This window comes from Rhinolophus ferrumequinum, chromosome 25 (assembly GCF_004115265.2).
Source record: "Rhinolophus ferrumequinum isolate MPI-CBG mRhiFer1 chromosome 25, mRhiFer1_v1.p, whole genome shotgun sequence".
Lineage (NCBI taxonomy): Eukaryota > Metazoa > Chordata > Mammalia > Chiroptera > Rhinolophidae > Rhinolophus > Rhinolophus ferrumequinum.
This window is the reverse complement of record NC_046308.1, coordinates 7,338,845-7,359,215: the sequence shown is the minus strand read 5'-3', so window position 1 is coordinate 7,359,215 and position 20,371 is coordinate 7,338,845. Positions and strand designations below refer to the sequence as shown.

Here is a 20,371-nt window from a genome sequence, read left to right as displayed (position 1 = left end):
TTGCTTCTCAGCAGCTTTCGTTAGTTTTGGGTTAAACGCTCACAAAAATTCTCTGGGGAAAAGAAAAAAGAAAGAAAGAAAGATTGCTAATACCCAGTATTGTCAAAGTGATGGTAAAAAGGCATTCTCAGGTATCCAGAGACAACCATGTTCTTCACAGTTGTGTTTGTAAAAAAAAAAAAAAAAAAAAAAAAAGAATCTGTGTACCCATAAATAGGGGATTGGTTAAAGAAATTGTTACGTGTCAATTATACCTCAATTTAAAAAAATTTTAAAATAAATTTTCAAGAAAAGTGTTATATTCATATAATGAAATACTGTACAACTATAAAAAAGAGCTAGATATGTATATCTCAATATAGAAATACTCATGATATGTTGAGAACTGATAAAAATAAGTTGGAAAAACTGTGTAGTGTGATTCCTGATTATATACGTCAGAATTTGCATGGGGGGAAAAATCTAGAAGACTAACACTTCTCTGTGACTGGGTGAGGACATAGGATGTTTATGGAAATTTCACTTCCTACATATAATAATATTTGAATCTTTAAAAATAGGCCTGGATTGCTTTGGTAATTGGGGGAAACAGGTTTTACAAAGTATAGTGCTGAGAAGAGTGAAATGAATGTCAAGAATGTCTTCAAACTGACCTCCAGGGTGGCTGTTGTGAAGTGATCACAGAAGAGGCCGCAGCAGCTCTTCGAAAGGCAACCAAGTGGGCACAGTCGGGCCTCATTGTCAGCATCGGGCCACCTGTAGAATCAGTCAACCCAGAGACTGTGAGCGGACTATCCACGGGTGACAAAAAGAAAACCGCCCAAACCTCCATTTGCCGAGAGAGGAACTCAGAACTTGCAAGGTACAAACCTTTCACAGGGTAGAAACTATCTGCACTCTTCTCAGATGTACTTTGTAGTGGGTTTGTGCTTAGGGTTTTCATTTTATGTCAGCCCCTTGACCTGCTGGAAATGAGGACTGAGGGCTTAAAATACCCGTCTGAGGTTGTGATGGACGAATAGGGAGGCGCCCCTGGCTGAGTGACATCTGTAGCCAGAGGATTGGAACACCAGCCATAGTTATTTTTGAGTATTAGTGAACTCTGGTCTTGCTACCTTCTTCCGAACAATACGCCCCACAATCCCAACTGTACACATAAACTTCTTTCTAAGCAGGGAAAGGATGAATGAGTGTTGCCTCTGGAAGTTGGTACAAAGTGTTCTGTGCTTGCGAGCCAGGCTAGATGCCGTGTCTTTCCTTGCATCTCAATGGCTTACACAATCCAAAGTTCAAGGTCCATTGCCTCACAGGATTCTTTAGTTACCAGAAAGAACATGAGAGAAGCAATTTCTTCCTAATGATGACTTAGCTTCTCTTTTTCTCAGTCAACAAAGTCTACTTCTTGTAAGAATGGAAAATGTTTCCATGGGAGGCTAACCCCCGAAGCCACTTCTCTGCATTCTTAGCCATCGCTGGGCCCTGACAGTTTCCCCTGTTGGCACTTGCAGGACCGACCCCGTCAGACCCTTCATCAGTGGGCACGTGGCCAACAGCATGGCCGCGGAAGTGATCGCCTTGCTTCATAGCTTGCTAACGGCACCCGAGTCAAATGCTGCTCAAATATGGACCACAACAGCAGAAAAGGTTAGTACAGCGTTTACTGTTTAACCAAGAGAGCAAGAAGGCAGTGAGAGTTCTTTTGGAATCATGCCTAGCCAGGGACATTTTAGTAAAGAGAGATTTTCCAAAATGGCCAATTATACTTGTTAACTCTTTTTCCCTGGCGTTTGCTTTGGGTTAGTAGTTTCAGCTCTGGTCCCTCGCATCTCCTATTGCCGCCAGTTCTAATTTTGCAGAAGACAGGACAGTCTTCTCAGGAAAAGAATGGTGCCCCTTGTTTCTCTTTCTTGCTTGTGTTTGGCTGGTACCGACATTAGGAAGTCACGTACCTTGGTTCATTGGGGGTGTGAGGGGTACTTACTAAGTCCTAAGGAGGCCTCGGTGATTGAACACTTCCTGAGTGCTCTGTCAGTAATTCATTATTACAAACGACAGTCGTGGCTTGTAATCACTTCCCTTTCCCGTAGTCATTCTTCAAGTGAACTCTTTATATTCTGCCCTAAAGGTGATTGGATGTTGGGAAGTAGGCCATATGCTGTGATGGTTTTCCTTCAGATAAAATTTTGTTTTCTTTCAGGGATTTTATTAACACAATGTGTGAGTCTCCCGTATTTTGAGGTTGTGTATTTCCAGTTCTGTCCAATTACCTAAGGCGAATAAGGCGGGAATGTCGGTGGTCATACCTGATAGTTATTTCATCCCTCCCATATCCAGAGATGCTTCAGTACATGGGACCCGGGCACTGTTGTAGACTTCTCATCACCGTTAGTACCAAAATGACCAAGGCTTTAACTCCTCCTACACCGGCTGCTTCTTATATGTAGGTTCTGTCTCGTGCACTGATGTACATTCCACAATTGGGAAAATATGCAGAAAGCATTCTGGAAAATGGGAGCAGTAGTGGCAGAAAACTCGCCAAACTTCAGAGAATAGCCCGCCAGGCCGTCGCCGCGCTGTGTGCACTTGGAGGCTTCAAAGAGACGATCAAGATAGGGTCCGAGGTTCAGGTAACCAGCCACCAGCACCCCACGTCATTGCTTCCCCCGTGAGGAAGCATCCATTGATCAATCAATCAGTCATCGTAAGACAAGTGTCGTCTGCTCGGTTGGACAAAAATCCTTGTTTCTTCCAGTGAAATAAGGCATATGAGAAACGAATGAATTCTGATCCACACTATGGTACAGATTATTCAAATACTAGGACAGTACTGTATAGTGTTAACTGTGAGACGTGTGTCCTGCGGTGCCATTAATATGGGCAGTATTTCAGAATTGAAAGTTGGAGATTAAATCATGTTGTAGTCACCTTGACCTAGGGCTCGAGGACCTATTTTAACTCACGTTTAGAATAAACTATTCCTGCAATGCCGATAAGGACAGCTGTCAGTTTTCTCTTCCCGCTTGTCACATCAGAGAGTTGTTTGCACCGTCTGCCAGTGCTAATCCACCTGTGTCTCTAGGTTTTAGGTAGAGGAATATCAGGAAGCATCGGAGTCGTGGCTTCAATCAATGAGCAGGAAGGTATAGCCACAGTCAGATTCCCACCCATAGACTGTAGAAAGACTTCGCAAGCATCAGACACGCTGACGATTCCATTGTCTAGACTCTGTGTTCCAAGATCAGAGGTAAGGTGATTCTTAAATGCATCGTAAGATGTCACTGCCAGTGGTAACCGTACTATAATGAATGACATGCACGTGCTCGGTACAGAAGCACAAATTCTTGGTTATCGTAAATTTTACTTGTATGTATTTATGTATTGGGGATAATCATTTAGTAGTAACCTTTGTGTGGAAATTTTTATGTAGATGTCAAAATTTGGTTCTTTTGTTAGACATATTCCATTGTGTTGTATTTTTAATTATTTTGGTCTAGTTTGCAGTTTTCTCTGTGGTGATTTTATGTTTTTTAACTGAAATTGTGAGAATTAGCTCCAGACAATCACACCCTCCTATCTTAGAAACTAATGACTTGAATTTAACTCTCTGCCGTCAGGCGTTGCCTCTCCATAAACTGTCCATTACTGAGAAGGTAGTCCAGGCAGTCCAATCCATGCTGCTTCCCCAGGAGGGAAGTCTCTCTATCCACACCTCACTTCCTGCAACAGGAGATGGGTCAGCTCCTGTGATGGCAGTCGTTCGGCTCCTGGCTGAAATAAGAACAAGGTGAGCACCCTCCAAAGACCCCCTAATGTACTGAGGTGGTGCAGGCCACAGGCAGGGGTCTATGGTGGGCCCCTCCACTCGGGGCTCAGTGGGTCCCAGCATGCAGGTCATGCCTAGACGAGTAACAGAAGCCATTCTCTCATGCCCTGTGTATTACAGTTTTTGTTGCATTTCCCAATTTCTGCAATTTTTGTTGCAGTCCCCAGTTTTTGCACTTTGGAATAAAGTTTAGCTGTTGCCCTAAGAAAATAATCAAAACGTGGTATCTGGAATGTATACATAAAGCTCCGCCAATTTTCTTTGTTAAAAGCACTTTGTCTTATCACAGGAATTCCTCTGTCACTCTGCCTTTTTTAAATGATTCAGGCCACCTTAGTATGTATCTGGTCCACCGCTGTCCAGGCTGATAACGAGAAAACTAGGGAACACTCACAAATATTGACGTCGGAAAGAAAAGCAGTCTTTTCCTGAAAATACAGTTATTTATCATTAAACAACAGTAACATATTTCTCTTTTGGTAATGGGACTTCTCAGAAAGTTCTCATATGTGTTTTGAATCAGGTGGGAGAATCAGAGAAATACAGATTTTTCCAAGTGTTTAGGTTCCTTTTGTTCCCAGAACACTAATATTGCCCATGGAGCACCGTTTAGGAAAAGCTTTCAAGGGACACTGCAAAGCTGATTTCTCATGTGGCACTTTGTGTCTCCATTGAGTGGCGATGGCGTCCATTTTTCACTTTTCTGACTCTCCACGCAGTGTCAGCAGTTACTGTATGGAGAAGAGGAATTATATCTATATTTCCAAACCAATCCAGCTCGGAACAAAAATGCAAGAGGAAGGGGGAGTTTGAATCTTGTCGTAAATTAGGGGACAAAATTGATTGAAATGTTTTTCACAGTTGACTTTTTAGAGAATGAACATTGATGACTTTGAAATATTGTAAATCTTTTAACATTAAGAGCGTGCCTGGTCATGGCCCAGCTTTTAGAAGACAGCTCATTTTGTGAAGAATTCATACAACAGTGTCCAGCCGCCGTTGAAGTTCTTAACCTAGTAGCCCAGGAATGCAGTGCTGGTGAGTACCTGTTACTTTCCTTACCACCTTATTTTACTAAGTCTTGTCATCACACTTGCAATTTGATCGTGGCACGTTAACAGTTTTCATACACACACCCATCAAACAGCTGAGCTCTATAGACAACACTCATCACAACTCACTTGCATCCCACATCTAGAAATGGAAATAAAAGGCTTTCAGTATATACCTAGTAGGACATCAGTATTTTTCAGGACCATGTCATAGTGTTTTCTTTTCTCCATCCACATTAATTCATTGCCTTGATTTCCCTATTAGAACTATTTATGAACTGTCCTCAGGGCTGCAGATTCTTTGACTGTTGTCATTGGCTACATTTGAATTCAGAGTCAAGAGTTTGCACTAACATCGATCTGTGTGTGTGTTTGTGTTTATGAAACAGTTTAAGCAAATATAAAAATAGGACTAGTATAATGAACCCTTATGTTTCTGTCATCCAGCTTCAACAGTTATCAACTCATAGCCAATCCTGTTTCTGTCATGCTGTACCCTCCTGGATTATTTTTAAGCAAAACTTTTTTTTTGTTTTAAGTTTTTAAAATAACACTTAGTTTTTAAAAGTTAATGTGCATATAATGTGCATATAACATGTGCATATAATAGGAAACTGAAAACACAAGAACAAAGTCATAAAAACAAGCAGTTTAGTTTGGCATGTCCTTCTAGGTCCTGTGTATATCTTATATTATTTGATCCATAAATATTTTAGTATGTGTCTTTAAAGAATAAGGACTCAAAAAAAAAATAACCACAATAGCATTGTCACATCTAAAAATTTAATAGTTATTCTGTAGTATTATTAAATATCTAGTCAGTGTACAACTTTCTAATTTTCTCATGAAGTCATACTTGTTTTTACACTTGTTTATTTGAATCAGGATCCAAATAAAGTTCACACATTTTAATTCATTGCTATGCTTTTTACATTTCTTTCAAAATATAGATTCCCCTCAGTATCATTTTTCCCTTGCAATTTATTTGTTGAAAGGTTTCCCACAGTCTGGATTTTGCCGATTGTATCCCTGTGGTATCATTTAATATGTCCTTTTGTCTTCAAATTTCCTGTAAATTGGTAGTTGGCCTGGTTGTTTTTAAGTGAAAATTTATTCTTTGTCCCCAAGGATATAATTGGACTCTCAATGAAATTGTTCACAATTAGATTAGCATTCCTGCAATTTCTAGTACCAGCATTTTCATAAGCTATAAGGAAGAAATATCTTTATCTTCCTTAATGATGTTAGTTTTATCCTTTCTTAATTCTTCATGTGATTTACTATTTCTCATGCTGTTTGCTTTTTCAGTAACTCTCTAATCTTCTTTCCTTAAATATTTGTCCTTTTTCACATGGTAATGATTTCTGTTGGTTTGTTTTTGCTTTTCATTATATATCTGTTTTACCTCTCACATCTCCTCTTTCTAATGAGCTTAGTGCTGTGGAGCCAGTGACTGTTAAATGTCGGAGAGACCCTAAGAATAGAGAAAAAGAACCGAAGAAAAGGAGTTTGCTAGATTTCGCGGGTGAAATTGCTTGTGACTAAAGTTCCGCCCGTAATTTAGTTTTGTGCCTGTGACAGGTCCTGAGTTCCCTGCCTCTGCTTTTTAATATGCTTGGCTTAGGTTGCATTTATGACATTTTTGACTGATTTTAGCAAGCATATAACTTGCTGAATTAATCACTTGCTTTTCTCTAGGAGTATCCTCTTTTATACATTTTATAAAATAAAGAGGTCTTAATTTGTGAAATTAACTTTGGTACTTAATATACAGAATAGAAATTGTAGTAACTTAGAGCAGTGATTTCAAATAGTTTTAATAATAACCTCCCTAACCCTTTTCTCCTAGTGGAAAAGAACTGTGGTAACAAACAGTTGGAAAGAAACGTGTGGGAAATATTAATTGCTACGAAAGAGAAGACTATAAAGCTTATCCACATTGATTTATAGACTAAAATAGTGTCTTATGTCAAGTTTAACAATCCTTAATAACTTATTAGGTTACCAGAAAGAGCTGTGAGGTTTAAAGTAAAATATAAAGTTGCTGACGTATCAGTTATTTACCTGTTAAACAAAACAAAACAAAACAAAAGCTACAGCATCTGGTAGGTCAGTTACTTTGCAGCCCAGCAGTGGATTCTTACAGCCTACAGTCTTCTAGACTGCTTAGAAGAAATGATGTTTAATAAATAAGATTCAAGGTGGTGGGTAGAAGAGAAAGTTCTTTGATTTTTAATTTTAATGTGTTAATATCTTTTATTTCATATATGAAAATGTTATACAATTTACAGGCAGTAATATATTGATTCTCCAAAATGAAAAAAATAATTCAGTGAATGTTGTTCTGTTTTACTTCTTCTGGGGTGAATTAAGTGGCACGTTTGGCCATTGTAATGTTCACTCACTCATATCTGAATTGTATAGCTTCTCTAATCCAAGGGGGGAAAATATCTAATTCCATTTGGTTTAGGAAGATAGCACTACAGAGCTCTTTCCCATGAATAAATATTCCTGAGAAGTTAACTTAATCCCTTGGTTGTAATAGCATAGGACACAGATTTTGAAACTGAAGAAAAGGCATATAGAGTATAAACCAAAAAAAGTTCCCAATTTTATTTTATATTCATACAGAAGCCAGAGCTCTCAGGTCCAGCTATTTCCTCCTCTTCTCCCTTCTTCCTAAATATACACGTTCTGAGCCAGAGGTTTTCCTCAGACTTTGAAAGTTCCTAAGAATCTCTGGGAAGCATGTTTAAGATGCTTTCCATGCTGTATCCAAATACGGCTGAGTAACATTCCAGTAAGTTGAGGGTGGGCCAGGGCAGTTGTGACGCCAGTAGACGTCAGACGTGACTTACGACAACAGTGCTCTAAGCTTTACCCTGACTCACCTGCTCTATCTGCCTTCTGCGCTGTCACGCCTTCTGCTGTGGGCGGTCCTTCCTGAGATCCAGATCTGACGGCTGTTTCTATTAGAAGAACACCAGACTCATGAATATACCGATTTCTAAACCATAGTCATTATTTACTCTGGAATCAGCCCTCCTTTTCCGACTTCCCTGTTTTAGGTGATACTCAGACTATTTTTGACACTCAGACACTGAGTTAAATATGACGCCCCTCCCTGTCTTTCCACATTCAGTCAGTTGCCAGATCTGATTTTTCCTTTGAAATGCTCCTGAAATGTATCCCTTTCTGCCATTTCCACTACCAATTCTTAAGTCAGGTACTTTTTGTCTCCTGTTTAGACATCTGCGTTATTCTCTAAGCTTTACTTTCTTGCACCTTGTCTTTTCACACTGGCATCACAGTTACTTTCCTGAAGCCCCGATTTGAGTGGCTGATTGTCAGGGGCGTGGAGCTGTCACCGAGAGGCTGGCTTTCCCGAAGTGTAGTTACTACTGTGAGGTTGTCACTGATGGATTAGAAAGAGCTTACAGCCGGTTCTGGCGGGTACTTGTTACAATGGCGAAAGTACAGTCGATGTTTTCTTTCTTGCATTTGGAGTATAGGAGCTTTTGATTCTGACACTAGCGTCTATAAAATCTCCTCTGACATTAAGTCTAGCTCGCGGCAAACATGCCTCAGGTTAGCCCTGCTCCCGTCATTCTCCGTAAGAATGGCTCTTCCCTTCTTATTTGGTGTGATTCCACCTGTCTGTATTGAAGGAGCGCCATGACGGTTAAGTCATTTTAACAAAAATAGTTGCAAAGTGTTTGTCAAAAATAGCTCGGCTCCTTATACCTAGTTAGTTTACATTTACGTAATGGACTCCACGAATCCTGTAACTGAATAGTTTTCGTCTGTGATTTGTCCATCGGGAGGCACAGGTCTGGACTTGTGCCCTCCCGGGCGCAAGTAAGGGACCCCGGGCACACACCTCATGGCCTGACCTCACTCCTGCGTCCACGCTGACTTTGTTCTGTCCTTGCCTCATCTTGCCTGTCGCCTCCTAATGCACATCATTGTATCAGGTGTCCAGTTGTCTGTAGGTCTGCTGTAAGTCAGTAAATCTTTCTCGCTAAACAAACTGTCCTCAACAAACTCTCTGCTTTCCTTTTAATAGGCTACATTTTGCTTCTCCTAAGACATCTTTTTTAAATTGCGCTATAAATGATTTACATACCGTACAATTTACCATTTTAAAGAGCATAATTCTGTGGGTTTTAATGTATTTAGAGTTGTACAGCCATCACCACTGTATAATTCCAGAACATTTCTACCTCCACCCAAAGAGAAAATACCTCCGTCTCCATTAAAATCAGTCACTCCCCATTTCCCACTTCCCTCAGGCCCTGGCAACCACCAGTCTACTTTCTGTCTCTCTGGATGTGCCTGTTCTGGAGACTTCATATAAATGGAATCATACAGTGTGTGGCCTTTCGTGTCTGTTTTTTTTTTTTTTCCATTTACCGCCATGTTTTCAAGATTCATCTATGTTGTAGCAGGTATCAGTAGTTCATTAATTTTTACAGCTGAATAACATTCCACTGTATGGATGGACCACTTTTTATTTATCCATTAATCAATTTATGAACACTTGTGTTGTTTGTACTTTTTGGATGTTATGAATAATGCTGCTATAAACACTCATATACAGGTTTTTGTGTGGACATATGTTTTCAATTCTGTTGCATATATAGAGGAGTGGAATTGTTGGGTCTTACCGTGTGTGTTTAACTTTTGAAAAACTGCTTCCTTTTTTGAGGAACTGTTTTCCAAAGCGTTTGCACCATTTTACATTCCCACCAACAGTGTGTGAGTGTCCCAGTTACTCCACATTCTTGCCAGTGTATTGTCTGTCCTTTTAATTATAGCCATCCTAGTAGGTGTGAACTGGTATCTCATTATGGTTTTGATTTGCATTTTCCTAATGACTAATGATGTTGAGCATCTTTTCCCTGTATTTATTGGCCATTTGTATATTTTCTTTAGAGAAATGTTTATTCGAATTCCTTGCCCATTTTTAATCGGGTTATTTGTCTTTTGTTGTAGAATTATAACATTTCTTTATACATTCTGGATGTACTAGTCTCTGATCAGTATGATTTATAAATATTTTCTCCCATTCTGTGGATTATCTTTTCACTTTCTCAAAAGTGTACTTGGAAACACAAAAGTTTGTCATCATCGTGAAGTCCAATTTATCTAATCTTCTTTCATTGCTTGTACTTTTGGTGTCATATCGAAGAAACCATTGCCTAATCTAAAGTCATGAAAATTTACACATATTTTCTTCTAAGAGTTTTATAATTTTAGCTATAGGTTTCTTAGACCTTGGATTCATTTGAGTTAATTTTTGTGTGTCATGCGAGGTACTCCTGAAACATCTGACTCCTGACTATTCTATTCTAGACTATTTTCATAGTGCCAAACCACCCAGAATTCCCTTTCTTCTGTGGTTATTGAAATCCTATCTTTTCTAAGATCTAATTTAATGGTGTCTCCAGTAAGCCTTTCTGGATCCTGAAGTGAAGTTATCACTCCCTTGCTCCCATGTTTTGCTTTATATCATATAATAATATACTACAACCTTGTACCGTGTTCTTTATCATGTATGTGTATGTATGAGCATGCCTTCTCTGTCCTCCCACACTGGGGACTTCAGCTCATGTGTCTTTGTGGCCTCCACCACCTAGCACTGTGCCTTGCTCATAGAAGGTTTTCAATAGGTATAAGACTTTTTTCCCCCACAGTATTTGTTAAGTATTTATTTATAGAGAAACTGTCCCTTAGCCCAAATATCCATGTTGCATAGCTCAGGAACACAGGTCAGTGACAAATTTCCATGGAAGTCCACTCAAAGAAATTCTTTACACTCTGAAATTACTTTGCATACCAGCCTTCCTCATCTCCTCAAAATCTTTCATGGAATGATAATTTCTGTAGAAATCTCCATATGCCTTGGTTCAGCCGCAGCAAAGTTATGGAAAGCTGCGTCCCCCAGGGATACAATGATCGCTCCAACAATATGAAATCAGACGCTTGGCCAGAAAGCCACGCATCTGAGGTTTCCCCAAAGCTCTGGAAGGCATGGAAGCTATATGCTCCCTTAATACCAGTGTCCTTCCCGATGGAGAAGTGGACAACGTTCAGTATTACACTTTTAAAAAACCAGTTGAGATGATAATAGCCTTCATTTATTAGATGATAATAATAGCTTTCATTTGAGTGTTTGCCCTGTGAAAGGGACTTGGCTAAGGCCTCTCCTTGTGTTATTTAATCTCATCTTCACAACCACCTGTGAGGCACAAGCACTGCAGTGACCCCCCAGGTTGGCAGTGAGATGGCAGATACTGAGGAAGGGAGCCAGATTCTGAATCCAGGCAGCCCAGCCCCAGAGCCCATGCACTCGGCCACGTTGCTACGCCACTGAGCTACGCGTAGCAGACAAAGGTCTCAGGGTGGTTGCCCTTTTGTAAGCAGGTGAATAACCTCCATAAGCGTTTTGTTGCTCCGACCCTCCTCCTGAGGAGTTGGAGCCCTCCTGGGCTTGCAGGACTTATTTACACGTGTTGGGTGTATCTCCCTCCAGGAGAGCGGCTGGCAGTTGTGGAGGTGCAGTGTGAACGTCTGAGGATGCTCTACCGGGACTGTGCTCGGCCCCCACCACCCCCCCTGCAGGCTGACCGGAGACAGGTGAGGCCTCGTGCCGTCTGCCGCACTGAAGAATGCTGAGCAGCCGTTAGTGGTATTTAGAATGAGCGTTTGCAAAGCCTTTGGGAGGTGTGCGCTCTGCAGCTACGTGCTATCATCTTGGGATGTCAAAGCACATTGATTTGACATTCTAAGTATTGAAAGATTAGACCAGAGGAGCAGAACTACTCATTAATTGGTAAATTTCTGTTATCAATAACAGAAAAAGAAAACTTTTTCAAAATTTTAGATCTGTAGTCCATCTCATAGTAAATTTTTTATATATATATATATAGAGAGAGAGGGAGAGATGACAGACAGAATGAAAGAGTGATTAAAAGTAAAAGTGGCAAAATGTTAACAATTGGCGTATCTGTGAATGTTCCTAGCAGCACTATTCATAATAGCCCCCAAATGGAAACAACCTAAATGTCCATCAGCTGATGAATGAATGCATAAAATGGGGTAAATCCATACAAAAGAATATTATTCAGCCTTAAAAAGTAATGAAGTAGTAATACCTGCTACAATATGGATAAACCTTGAAATTATGCGAAGCGAAAGAAGGCAGTCTCAAAAGACCACATATTGTGGGATTCCATTTATATGAAGTGTCCAGAACAGGCAAATCCATAGACACAGGAAGTAAATTGATGGTTGCCAGGGGCTGGGGGAGAGAGGAATGGACAGTGACTACTAATGGGCGGGGTTTCTTTTAAGGGGAACAGAAATGTTCTAAAATTAGATTGTGGTGATGATTGCCCAACTCTGTGGATATCCTAAAAACCACTATATTGTACACCTTACAGTGAATTACATGTTACATGAATTATATCTCAAAAAAAAATTGGTGCATCTAGGTAAGAGTATAAAAAATTGTGATATTCTCGCAGTTTTTCTGTAGGTTTGAAATTATTTCAAAATAAAAAAGTTAAAAATACATAAAAGAAGAAATGTCACCTGGAATCTCAACCTCTCCAGTTACCGTTAGCGACATATTCATGTGATGTATAATCTATAATATTTTTACCAAAAATGGATTTCTGCTATCCATACTGTTTTGCATCTATCCTTTCCCCTTCTGTAGGTGATGAGTACCTTTCCACATCAATCAATAGAAACTTAATACCCCAGCATATATTTGTGCCTCAGTTTACTCACTCAGGCTTTTATTGTTGCAACTCCACACTGTCTGCAGTTTTCTCCCTAACTGATCTGAACATCCTTGGGGCTGATCTTTACATGCATCTTTCGGTTCTTTCTTTAGGATAAAAGTGAAATTGATGGGTTTGAAAAAATATATGCTTTTATCTGATAGAGAAGCTTGAAATTGTATGATTAGACTTACCAAAAGCTATGAAAGGGAAAAACTGAGGCAATTTACCTAAAAAAAAAAAGTGGGAGTGTAACCATAGTACTCCTTTTTAGCTTTGAGCTGAGTATTAAGTCATAGTGATATAGATTCTGATGGCTGAACTAAAATGTGTCCTTTTGTCCTGTAATTACACCGGGAGTTTGAGGGGTGAGGGCCTGTGTGTAAGCAGAAGTAGGGATGTGCGAATGGAAACCTCACGAAGGAGAAATTTAGAGGTAAGTATCAGAATTAACAGTTTAAAAAGTTAAGAGAATGATTGTTTTTAGAGAGCAGGATTGGTCATAGGGAAGGAGACTGCCTTTTTTTAAGTCAAGTTTCCTTTGGAATAAAAGATACCCTTTCTTTTTTAAAATATATACCTATGTTATTAGACCATTAAATGACTTTTTTTTCTTCTTTGAGAGAATGAAGGGATTTGTGTTTGCAGTTCTATTGAATGAGGGTTTTTCCCCAATGTAGCCCAAGGAGATAACGTGGAACCCCTCAAGAGTGTTCCCACCTGTTCGAGCCTGCATGTTCTCATCACACCTTACTTCCGTCACCTTCCTGGCTGACCCCAGTGCTGGGGGCGGTCTGCCCCGGGGCACGTTTATCTATGCCACCTCCCCACTGCCAGTTCAGGTGAGAAATCACAAGACACACTGGCTTTTGCCTCTTTCCTTCAAATTTGAAAGAAAAAGCAAGTTGAAGTTCCCAAGTTGAGCCCTCTGTTTGTCTGCCCACTTCTGGTGTTTCTTCAGGCCCCATCTTTTTACTGGGAAATTGAAATTGTTTCCTATGGAGATACTGATGACGACACTGGACCAATAGTTTCCTTTGGCTTTGCTACAGAAGCAGAGAAACGAGATGGGGCTTGGACTAATCCAGTGGGCACTTGTCTTTTCCATAAGTAAGTGGTTATTACTGCTGTTATTAAAAAAAAAAAAAAGAAATGGGTGTGGGTGTTTTAATACTAAAGTAATATAATTATAATCTCTACCCCCAAAAATGTATAAAATACTAGTTGGAAAAGAGAATAGCTCTCAGGATTTCTCTTCTGATTACTCTTGGGCGACGGAAACCCCTCCGCCTGCTCACTGCTTCGCTGCCTCCTGTCGGCCAGTTGGCCTTGCCTTTGACTGCCCTTCTTTTTCCCCTAGCAATGGCCGTGCCGTGCACTACAATGGCTCCAGTTTATTACAGTGGAAGAGCGTTCGCTTAGACGTGACTCTCTCTCCTGGTGAGTGCAGTGAGAGCTGTTTTTCACTCTCTGTGCATCTGTTGTTCCCAGGTTTGGGTCTACATAGGCTAAAATTAAATAAACATAGCAACTGGAAATGGGCAATTTGTCTTTGCTGTCCCCTAGTTTACACCAAACCTGTCATCTTATGAGGCCATTATCATTTAGAGCCTTCATTTGGTAACTTAGGAGTCACATTTGCTTTTGTTGCCCCATCATCAGAAAAATCTGAGATTTTGCTTCTCTCTGCAGTTTGGTCTTTCACCAGCTTATTATTGATGGGCAGGTAAATAGCTTCAAAACAAGAGAAGCCTACCACTAGCCACGAGGCACTCGCTAAACGTATTACCAGTAGATACGTGCTATAGGCTGTGCTCTCGGTAGCCTAAACATCTGGCTCAGCTTCAACAATCATTCTGTCCAGATGTTTCAGTCACAGAGATAGTCAATTCAATTTTTTAAAAAAATCTTTTGCCCCTTCTTCTTTCTAGGCTCCGTGTAAGTAACTTGGTCTGCATAGTAGATGAGTTGGGATCAGTCCCACCTGCTTCAGCGGTAGCAAAAGTTCGGCATTGTTCTCCAGACATTAGAAGCAGCCAAGCATGTTGGCTGCTTATTTTCAGACGGGACTTTGTAGCGTCATCTCTGATGAAACTGAAATGTTACGTGGGATAGACAGATGATCTGGGATGCTTAGACAGGGAATACCAAGCCACTCCATCCAACAGATAGCCTCTTGTAGCTGTCTGGGGGGTCATTTTGCCATCACTTACCCTCGAGGGAACTGCTTATTAAATTGCACTTTTCTGGGAAGTGTTTTCCGTTTTCCGTTATGGTCAAGTTATGACTTGGAAACAATTTCCTGGCAAAGTTATTTCTCTCTTACTCTACGGAGCAGAACTCTGGCATCTCAGCTAAGTACTCACTGAGGTACTTGAAGCACAAAGGTGTGGGGTGTGGGGAGGGCAGGGAACCCTCGTCAGGGTTTTTAGTGTGTTTGCTGCTGTCGTTTGCTGTTTTGTTAGATCACATTTTGGTTTCTGAAAAAAATTTTGGACTGGACCTCAGGCACACATGGTACCCTCTTCTTAGAGAATGTGTCTGTGTCGGAATCGGGAACTCACTTTTTACCAGAATCTCAACCTCTGTGCCGACACTTCCGGTGTCCGTTCATCCCCAAATACTCACCGAGCATCTCCTGCGTGTTGAGCACTCTCCTCCCCTGGGGATGCCACGGTTACCCAGGGTTGCCACGGTTACCCGGGTTTGCCGTGGTGACCCGGGGATGCCGTGGTGACCCGGGGATGCCAAGGTGACCCAAGGATGCCAAGGTGACCCAGGGTTGCCAAGGTGACCCAGGGTTGCCACGGTGACCCAGGGATACCACGGTGACCCAGGGTTGCCATGGTGATGCATGACAAGTCCCCAGCCACGGGGAAGCCCATCCTGGTGGTTCCTAAGGCATAGGAGACCCTGAGATGAAAAGCAGAATTACAGAACTTCAAGCACTTATGGCGAGTTTACAACAGTAGATTAGTCATAAGGCTCCAGGTGCTAGCAGTTTCCCCGGAGCGGCCAACAGAAGAGCACTGGGGTGGTGGACAGGCTTCTCTCAGTTTCTGAGTTCTGTCCCCGTTCCCAGTCACTTCATGAGAGCAGCTGGGCTGGTATCTCAGCTTCCTGCGAAAGGCCTTAAATACATATGAGTAAGGGGACATAATGTGCTTCACAGTGTGCCTTTAGTTTACATTGTGGGTTGAGTTCTAAGTTATGTGCATATATATTTTACATTATTTTTCAGTTACAGTTGACAGTATTATTTTATATTAGTTTCAGGTATACAGCACAGTGGTTAGACATCTCATTTATGCAGTGATCCCCCTGATAAGTCTGGTACCCACTGGGCACTAGACATAGATATTGCAGTATTACTGACTGTATTCTCTGTGCTGTACTTTACATCCCTGTGACTATTTTGTAACTGCCCATTTGTACTTCTTATTCGCTTCACCTTTCTCACCCAGCTCCCCAACACCCCACCCCTCTGGCAACCATCAGTTTGTTCTTTGTATCTATGAGTCTGTTTCTGTTCTGTTTGTTTATTCTTTTATTGTTGTTCTTTACATTCCACATATAAGTGAGATCAGCTGGTATTTGTCTGACTTATTCATTTAGTATAATACCCTCTAGGTCCATCCATGTTGTCACAGGATACTAGGCATTTTTCTAATCCTAAACAGTTTTTATTTGTACTGTGTTACTTTATATTTATTTAAATACAGTAAGTTACTTCATGTCTTTTTCAGATGTAACTGATGGCATAAATAAACAAAGCCAGTGATATGTGGCTTCGTCACACTGGTTGCAGTTTGGAAGTTTATTTAATAGTCAGTAAGAGAGGGAAATGTGTTGTTTCCTTCCTGTTCTCTGCCATAGGTGACGTGGCAGGAATTGGCTGGGAGAGAACCGAGGGGACCCCGCCGCCTCCAGGGCAGCCCGCCAAGGGCCGGGTGTACTTCACATACTGCGGGCAGCGCCTCTCCCCGTATCTGGAGGACGTCTCTGGTGGGATGTGGCCTGTGGTTCACATTCAGAAAAAGGCAGGTTATCTTGCTGGGAAGGAAAGCAAATTCTCCTTAGTAATTTAGATGACGCTCACCACACTGGGGAGGGGGTCTACTGAGCCCATGATTCTAGGGCTAATATCCGGAAACACCCTCGCAGACATACCCAGAGATAATGTTTGATCTGGCACCCCGCGGCCAGTCACGCTGACACTAACCATCTCAGGAAGACTGAAAATCATAGAAAGCAAGCACCAAGCACATCTGGTCGTGTCCTCACGACCCAAAGAGGTGATGTTTGAGCCAGGTCTAGAATATTTACCAGTCTTTAGGCAAAACTGGAGGAAGGGCTGGCTGTTCCAGGGGAAGGGAAGAGCATTTGCAGTGGCGGCGTCGGGTAGAAAGGAACAGTGTTGGAGTAGCAGAGTGTGGGGTGAGGGAGGGCGGGGCTGACTTGTGCACGTGCCCCCAGCCCCTCTGCCTGCTTTTATGTGCAGTCCCACAGTTGGGGCCCCTCTCTGGTCGGATGTGAGTGAGGTTTACCTCAGGGTGTACAATAAATAAGTAAATGAGCAAGGAAGCGAGCAGGCAGGCCTGAGTCCTTGCAAATCCTTCATTTGGTCTCCTTTCCAGAACACCAAGACTCGAGCTAACTTTGGCTCCCGCCCATTTGCCTATGCCGAAGGCCAGGCCCACCGCAACGCGGCCGACCTATGCACAGACCTGGCGGAGGAGATCAGCGCCAACTTCGAGGCCCTGCCCTTTGCCATGGCATCTGACAGTGACAACGACGCTGGCACCAGTATTGCGTCAGACCCGGGCACTCATGGGCCACCATGTCGGATTGCAGCTGTGGCCACTGCTCAGCAACGTAAGCTGCCACCTTCCCCGGCCCCCTGCTTCCGGGGGACATGAATGCTGTCATGATAGTTCCAGAAATCCACTTAACTGGGGCGCACTCGAGTACCCATTGGGAATGGGGTAGCAGGCCCAGTGAGAGGAAATGGGGAGCCGGAGGAAGCACGTAGACTGGAAAGTGCGTTCCCCATGTGCAGGAAGCCTGCCAGCCGGGTGTGGCCACGTGGCAGTGCAGGCCTGAGTGCCCACTTTTTATAAGACAGCTAAATCCCCCGAATTTTATATGAAATCTCCTCATTTTAAAGTATAAATTATTTCTTAAGTTGTTGTAAAATTGAGGTCATCAAGGAATAATAAAACATGCTTAGTGTGGAGCGAGGTGGTGGGTACCGTAGACGCCATGCTCACTGTGTTCCCATGTATAATGCACCCCCATGTTTTTGGCCCAAACTTTCAGGGGGAAAAAATCTTTCGTTTTAATTTTTTAATTCAAATTTTTATATACATTTAGATATTTGTTTTTTGTATTATAAAGGAAGTTTAGCATTTATTTTTTAACATGTTATGGTACAAGAAATTTTATGTAACAAATAATTACAAAACACAAGAACAGATACAGGGTACAAGACATTTTATGTATTGGTTAACGAATTCACAATATTTATCCATCATAGAAGGCCAAGAACTCTTCATCGTTACAATTCGTCATAAGTTCAACAAAACCAATGATGGTATTCCAGGGTCTTATTTTGCATACGAATATCGTTATTGATTTCTAGAGTTACACTTTTAACTCATAAGCATAATAAGTAAAAGAATTAGAAACATTTATATAGATACGGAATTAGTACTACCCATGTATAATGTGCATCCTTATTTGTCCCTCACAAATTTGGGCAAAAATGTGCGTATTATACACGGCAAAATACAGTATATAGGTGTGTATTCAAATGCTTTCCTGGTTATTTGAAAAATTTCATAATCAAATTGAAGAAAACTGAGCATCCCGAACTAAAGATGCCTGTAGGCCACACGGGGCCCTTGGGATACTGGTTTGCAAACCCTTAAGTGTCTAATGTTTATGATGAAGAAAATTCGAAATGCTTCTCTGAGTTGAAGGAATTATACCCATAAAATCTGTTGCAGGATTCAGGCTAACTATAGTGATTAGTTAGTTATTCCTTGACCCTGCACTTGATAATCCCTACAAGTACTAGGAGTCTCCTGTCACACAAACAGAACCTGGTTTGTCCAAGGGTGAGAAGTTCATGATTTTTCTGGCCTGCTCTCGCCTGGAATTCGCTGTCATTGTGCTTCGTTACAGAATACGACAGTGACACTTCCTGTCATTACAAAGTAGAGCTCAGCTATGAGAATTTCATCACCTCGGGCCCAGACCCCCACCCACCTCCCATTGCAGACGATGAAAGTGACGACGATGATGACGACGACATCCCACAGGTAAGAGACCCTCCACATTTGGTCAGCTCCCTGGTGTCCAGGACAGGCCGCGAGGAATGGTTTTGATCCAAGGGTGCAAGGCTGGAATTGTTACACTTTGAAATATGTCACTGGCGTTGAACAGTGACTCCGGGGTGTCCGTTTTTCTAAACCACACGTCAGTAGCAATGTCTTTTGGGCTCTTTTGCCCAGTACTGATCCAGGTGTTGGAGAAATGAAGTGCTTTGATAGTAATTCAGCAGTAAAGGTGGCTGTAGAGGGAGAGGAAGAGCTTGCCCCGGTCTGGCTTGTCTCCCCGGGCCCTTGAGGTCTATTTAGTTGGGTGGCCCACATGGTGTTTCCATGACTGGCGTGTGCGTGGGGTGAAGACCCCAGGGCTGAGAGCTGTAAGTTAGGGCGGGACTGATGCCTACATGCGTTCCTTCTCTGGTCATGAGTTTGCTTCTTCTTCCAGGAGGACCACTACGCTCTGCTGGTGAAAGCGTGGGAGACCAAGGTTTTTCCTACTATCCGAAGACGCTTCCGCAATGAAGCAGAGCGGAAATCGGGCCTGGACCAGATAAAGGGCGCTTTACAGCTAGGTCTGGTGCTTTACGTTTGCCTAAGGAGCTCACTCCATGATGTGAAGAGACATGTTTAGGGGAAACTCAGGATGTAAATGCGGAAAGAGGGCCTCATCTAACTAAAGTTGGGGCAGACCCAACAGTGTCTCCTACCCGTGCCTCCACTGAACTCTGTGGTCTTTGCTTTCATTGCCAGCTGTTTCTTTGCTTGTCGGTTTCAGTCAGTGTTTTGGTTGACGGGCTGCTGAAATGAAGCTGGCGTGGCTATACTAGGAAGCTGGGTGGCCTGCTGGTTAATAGCTTGGGCTGTTTTACCAGCTGTGTGACCTTGGGAAGGTTACGTAACCTGTCCTCACCTTTAAAATAGAATGAATAATGGTAACCACCTCATGTGTATATGAGAAAGAAGAAATGGGTTAATGCAGATAAAGCTTCTAAGCGGTGCCTGGCACATGGTAAGCGTGCTGTTAATATATTGCCTAACGTCACCGTGATTAACGATGGTGAGATTTCTTTTCTCCCACTGGCCCACGGTTCCTCTGCAAAGATGATGCAGCGTTTAACCGCAGACGGTGGGTTGTTATTGAGTCTTAAGTGCTGGTGGCTGATTTCTGTTTTAAGGCTTTTCCTCATCTCGTGAAACACATGCTGTTTGAGATGCAGAAATGCTTTTTCCCAGCAGGCACAGCTGCCCTTCCACTGGAACATCAGTTTGGTTTTCTGTCATCGTGGCAGTCAGGTGGTGTGTACAGCTTAGTCACTGTCCCCACGTCAGCTGTCTTGCTCCTCTTTTAACTTTTATCCCGACTGAGACCAGGAC

General features: G+C 42.1%; 1 protein-coding gene across 6 annotated transcripts in view; it reads left to right on the top strand.

Moving 5' to 3' along the window:
* The window catches only part of HECTD4 (HECT domain E3 ubiquitin protein ligase 4), a 165,260-nt gene that overhangs the window by 109,320 nt on the left and 35,569 nt on the right, over positions 1-20,371 (top strand). For all 6 annotated transcript variants that reach the window (XM_033098456.1, XM_033098451.1, XM_033098450.1 and 3 more), the window contains 14 exons: positions 660-862; positions 1,509-1,644; positions 2,445-2,627; positions 3,080-3,244; positions 3,615-3,784; positions 4,746-4,861; positions 11,411-11,514; positions 13,346-13,507; positions 13,627-13,775; positions 14,026-14,105; positions 16,542-16,705; positions 17,303-17,540; positions 18,852-18,988; positions 19,443-19,569. In XM_033098456.1, coding sequence (XP_032954347.1) covers positions 660-862; positions 1,509-1,644; positions 2,445-2,627; positions 3,080-3,244; positions 3,615-3,784; positions 4,746-4,861; positions 11,411-11,514; positions 13,346-13,507; positions 13,627-13,775; positions 14,026-14,105; positions 16,542-16,705; positions 17,303-17,540; positions 18,852-18,988; positions 19,443-19,569 — 2,134 coding nt within the window. The remainder of the gene's footprint in view (positions 1-659; positions 863-1,508; positions 1,645-2,444; positions 2,628-3,079; positions 3,245-3,614; positions 3,785-4,745; positions 4,862-11,410; positions 11,515-13,345; positions 13,508-13,626; positions 13,776-14,025; positions 14,106-16,541; positions 16,706-17,302; positions 17,541-18,851; positions 18,989-19,442; positions 19,570-20,371) is intronic.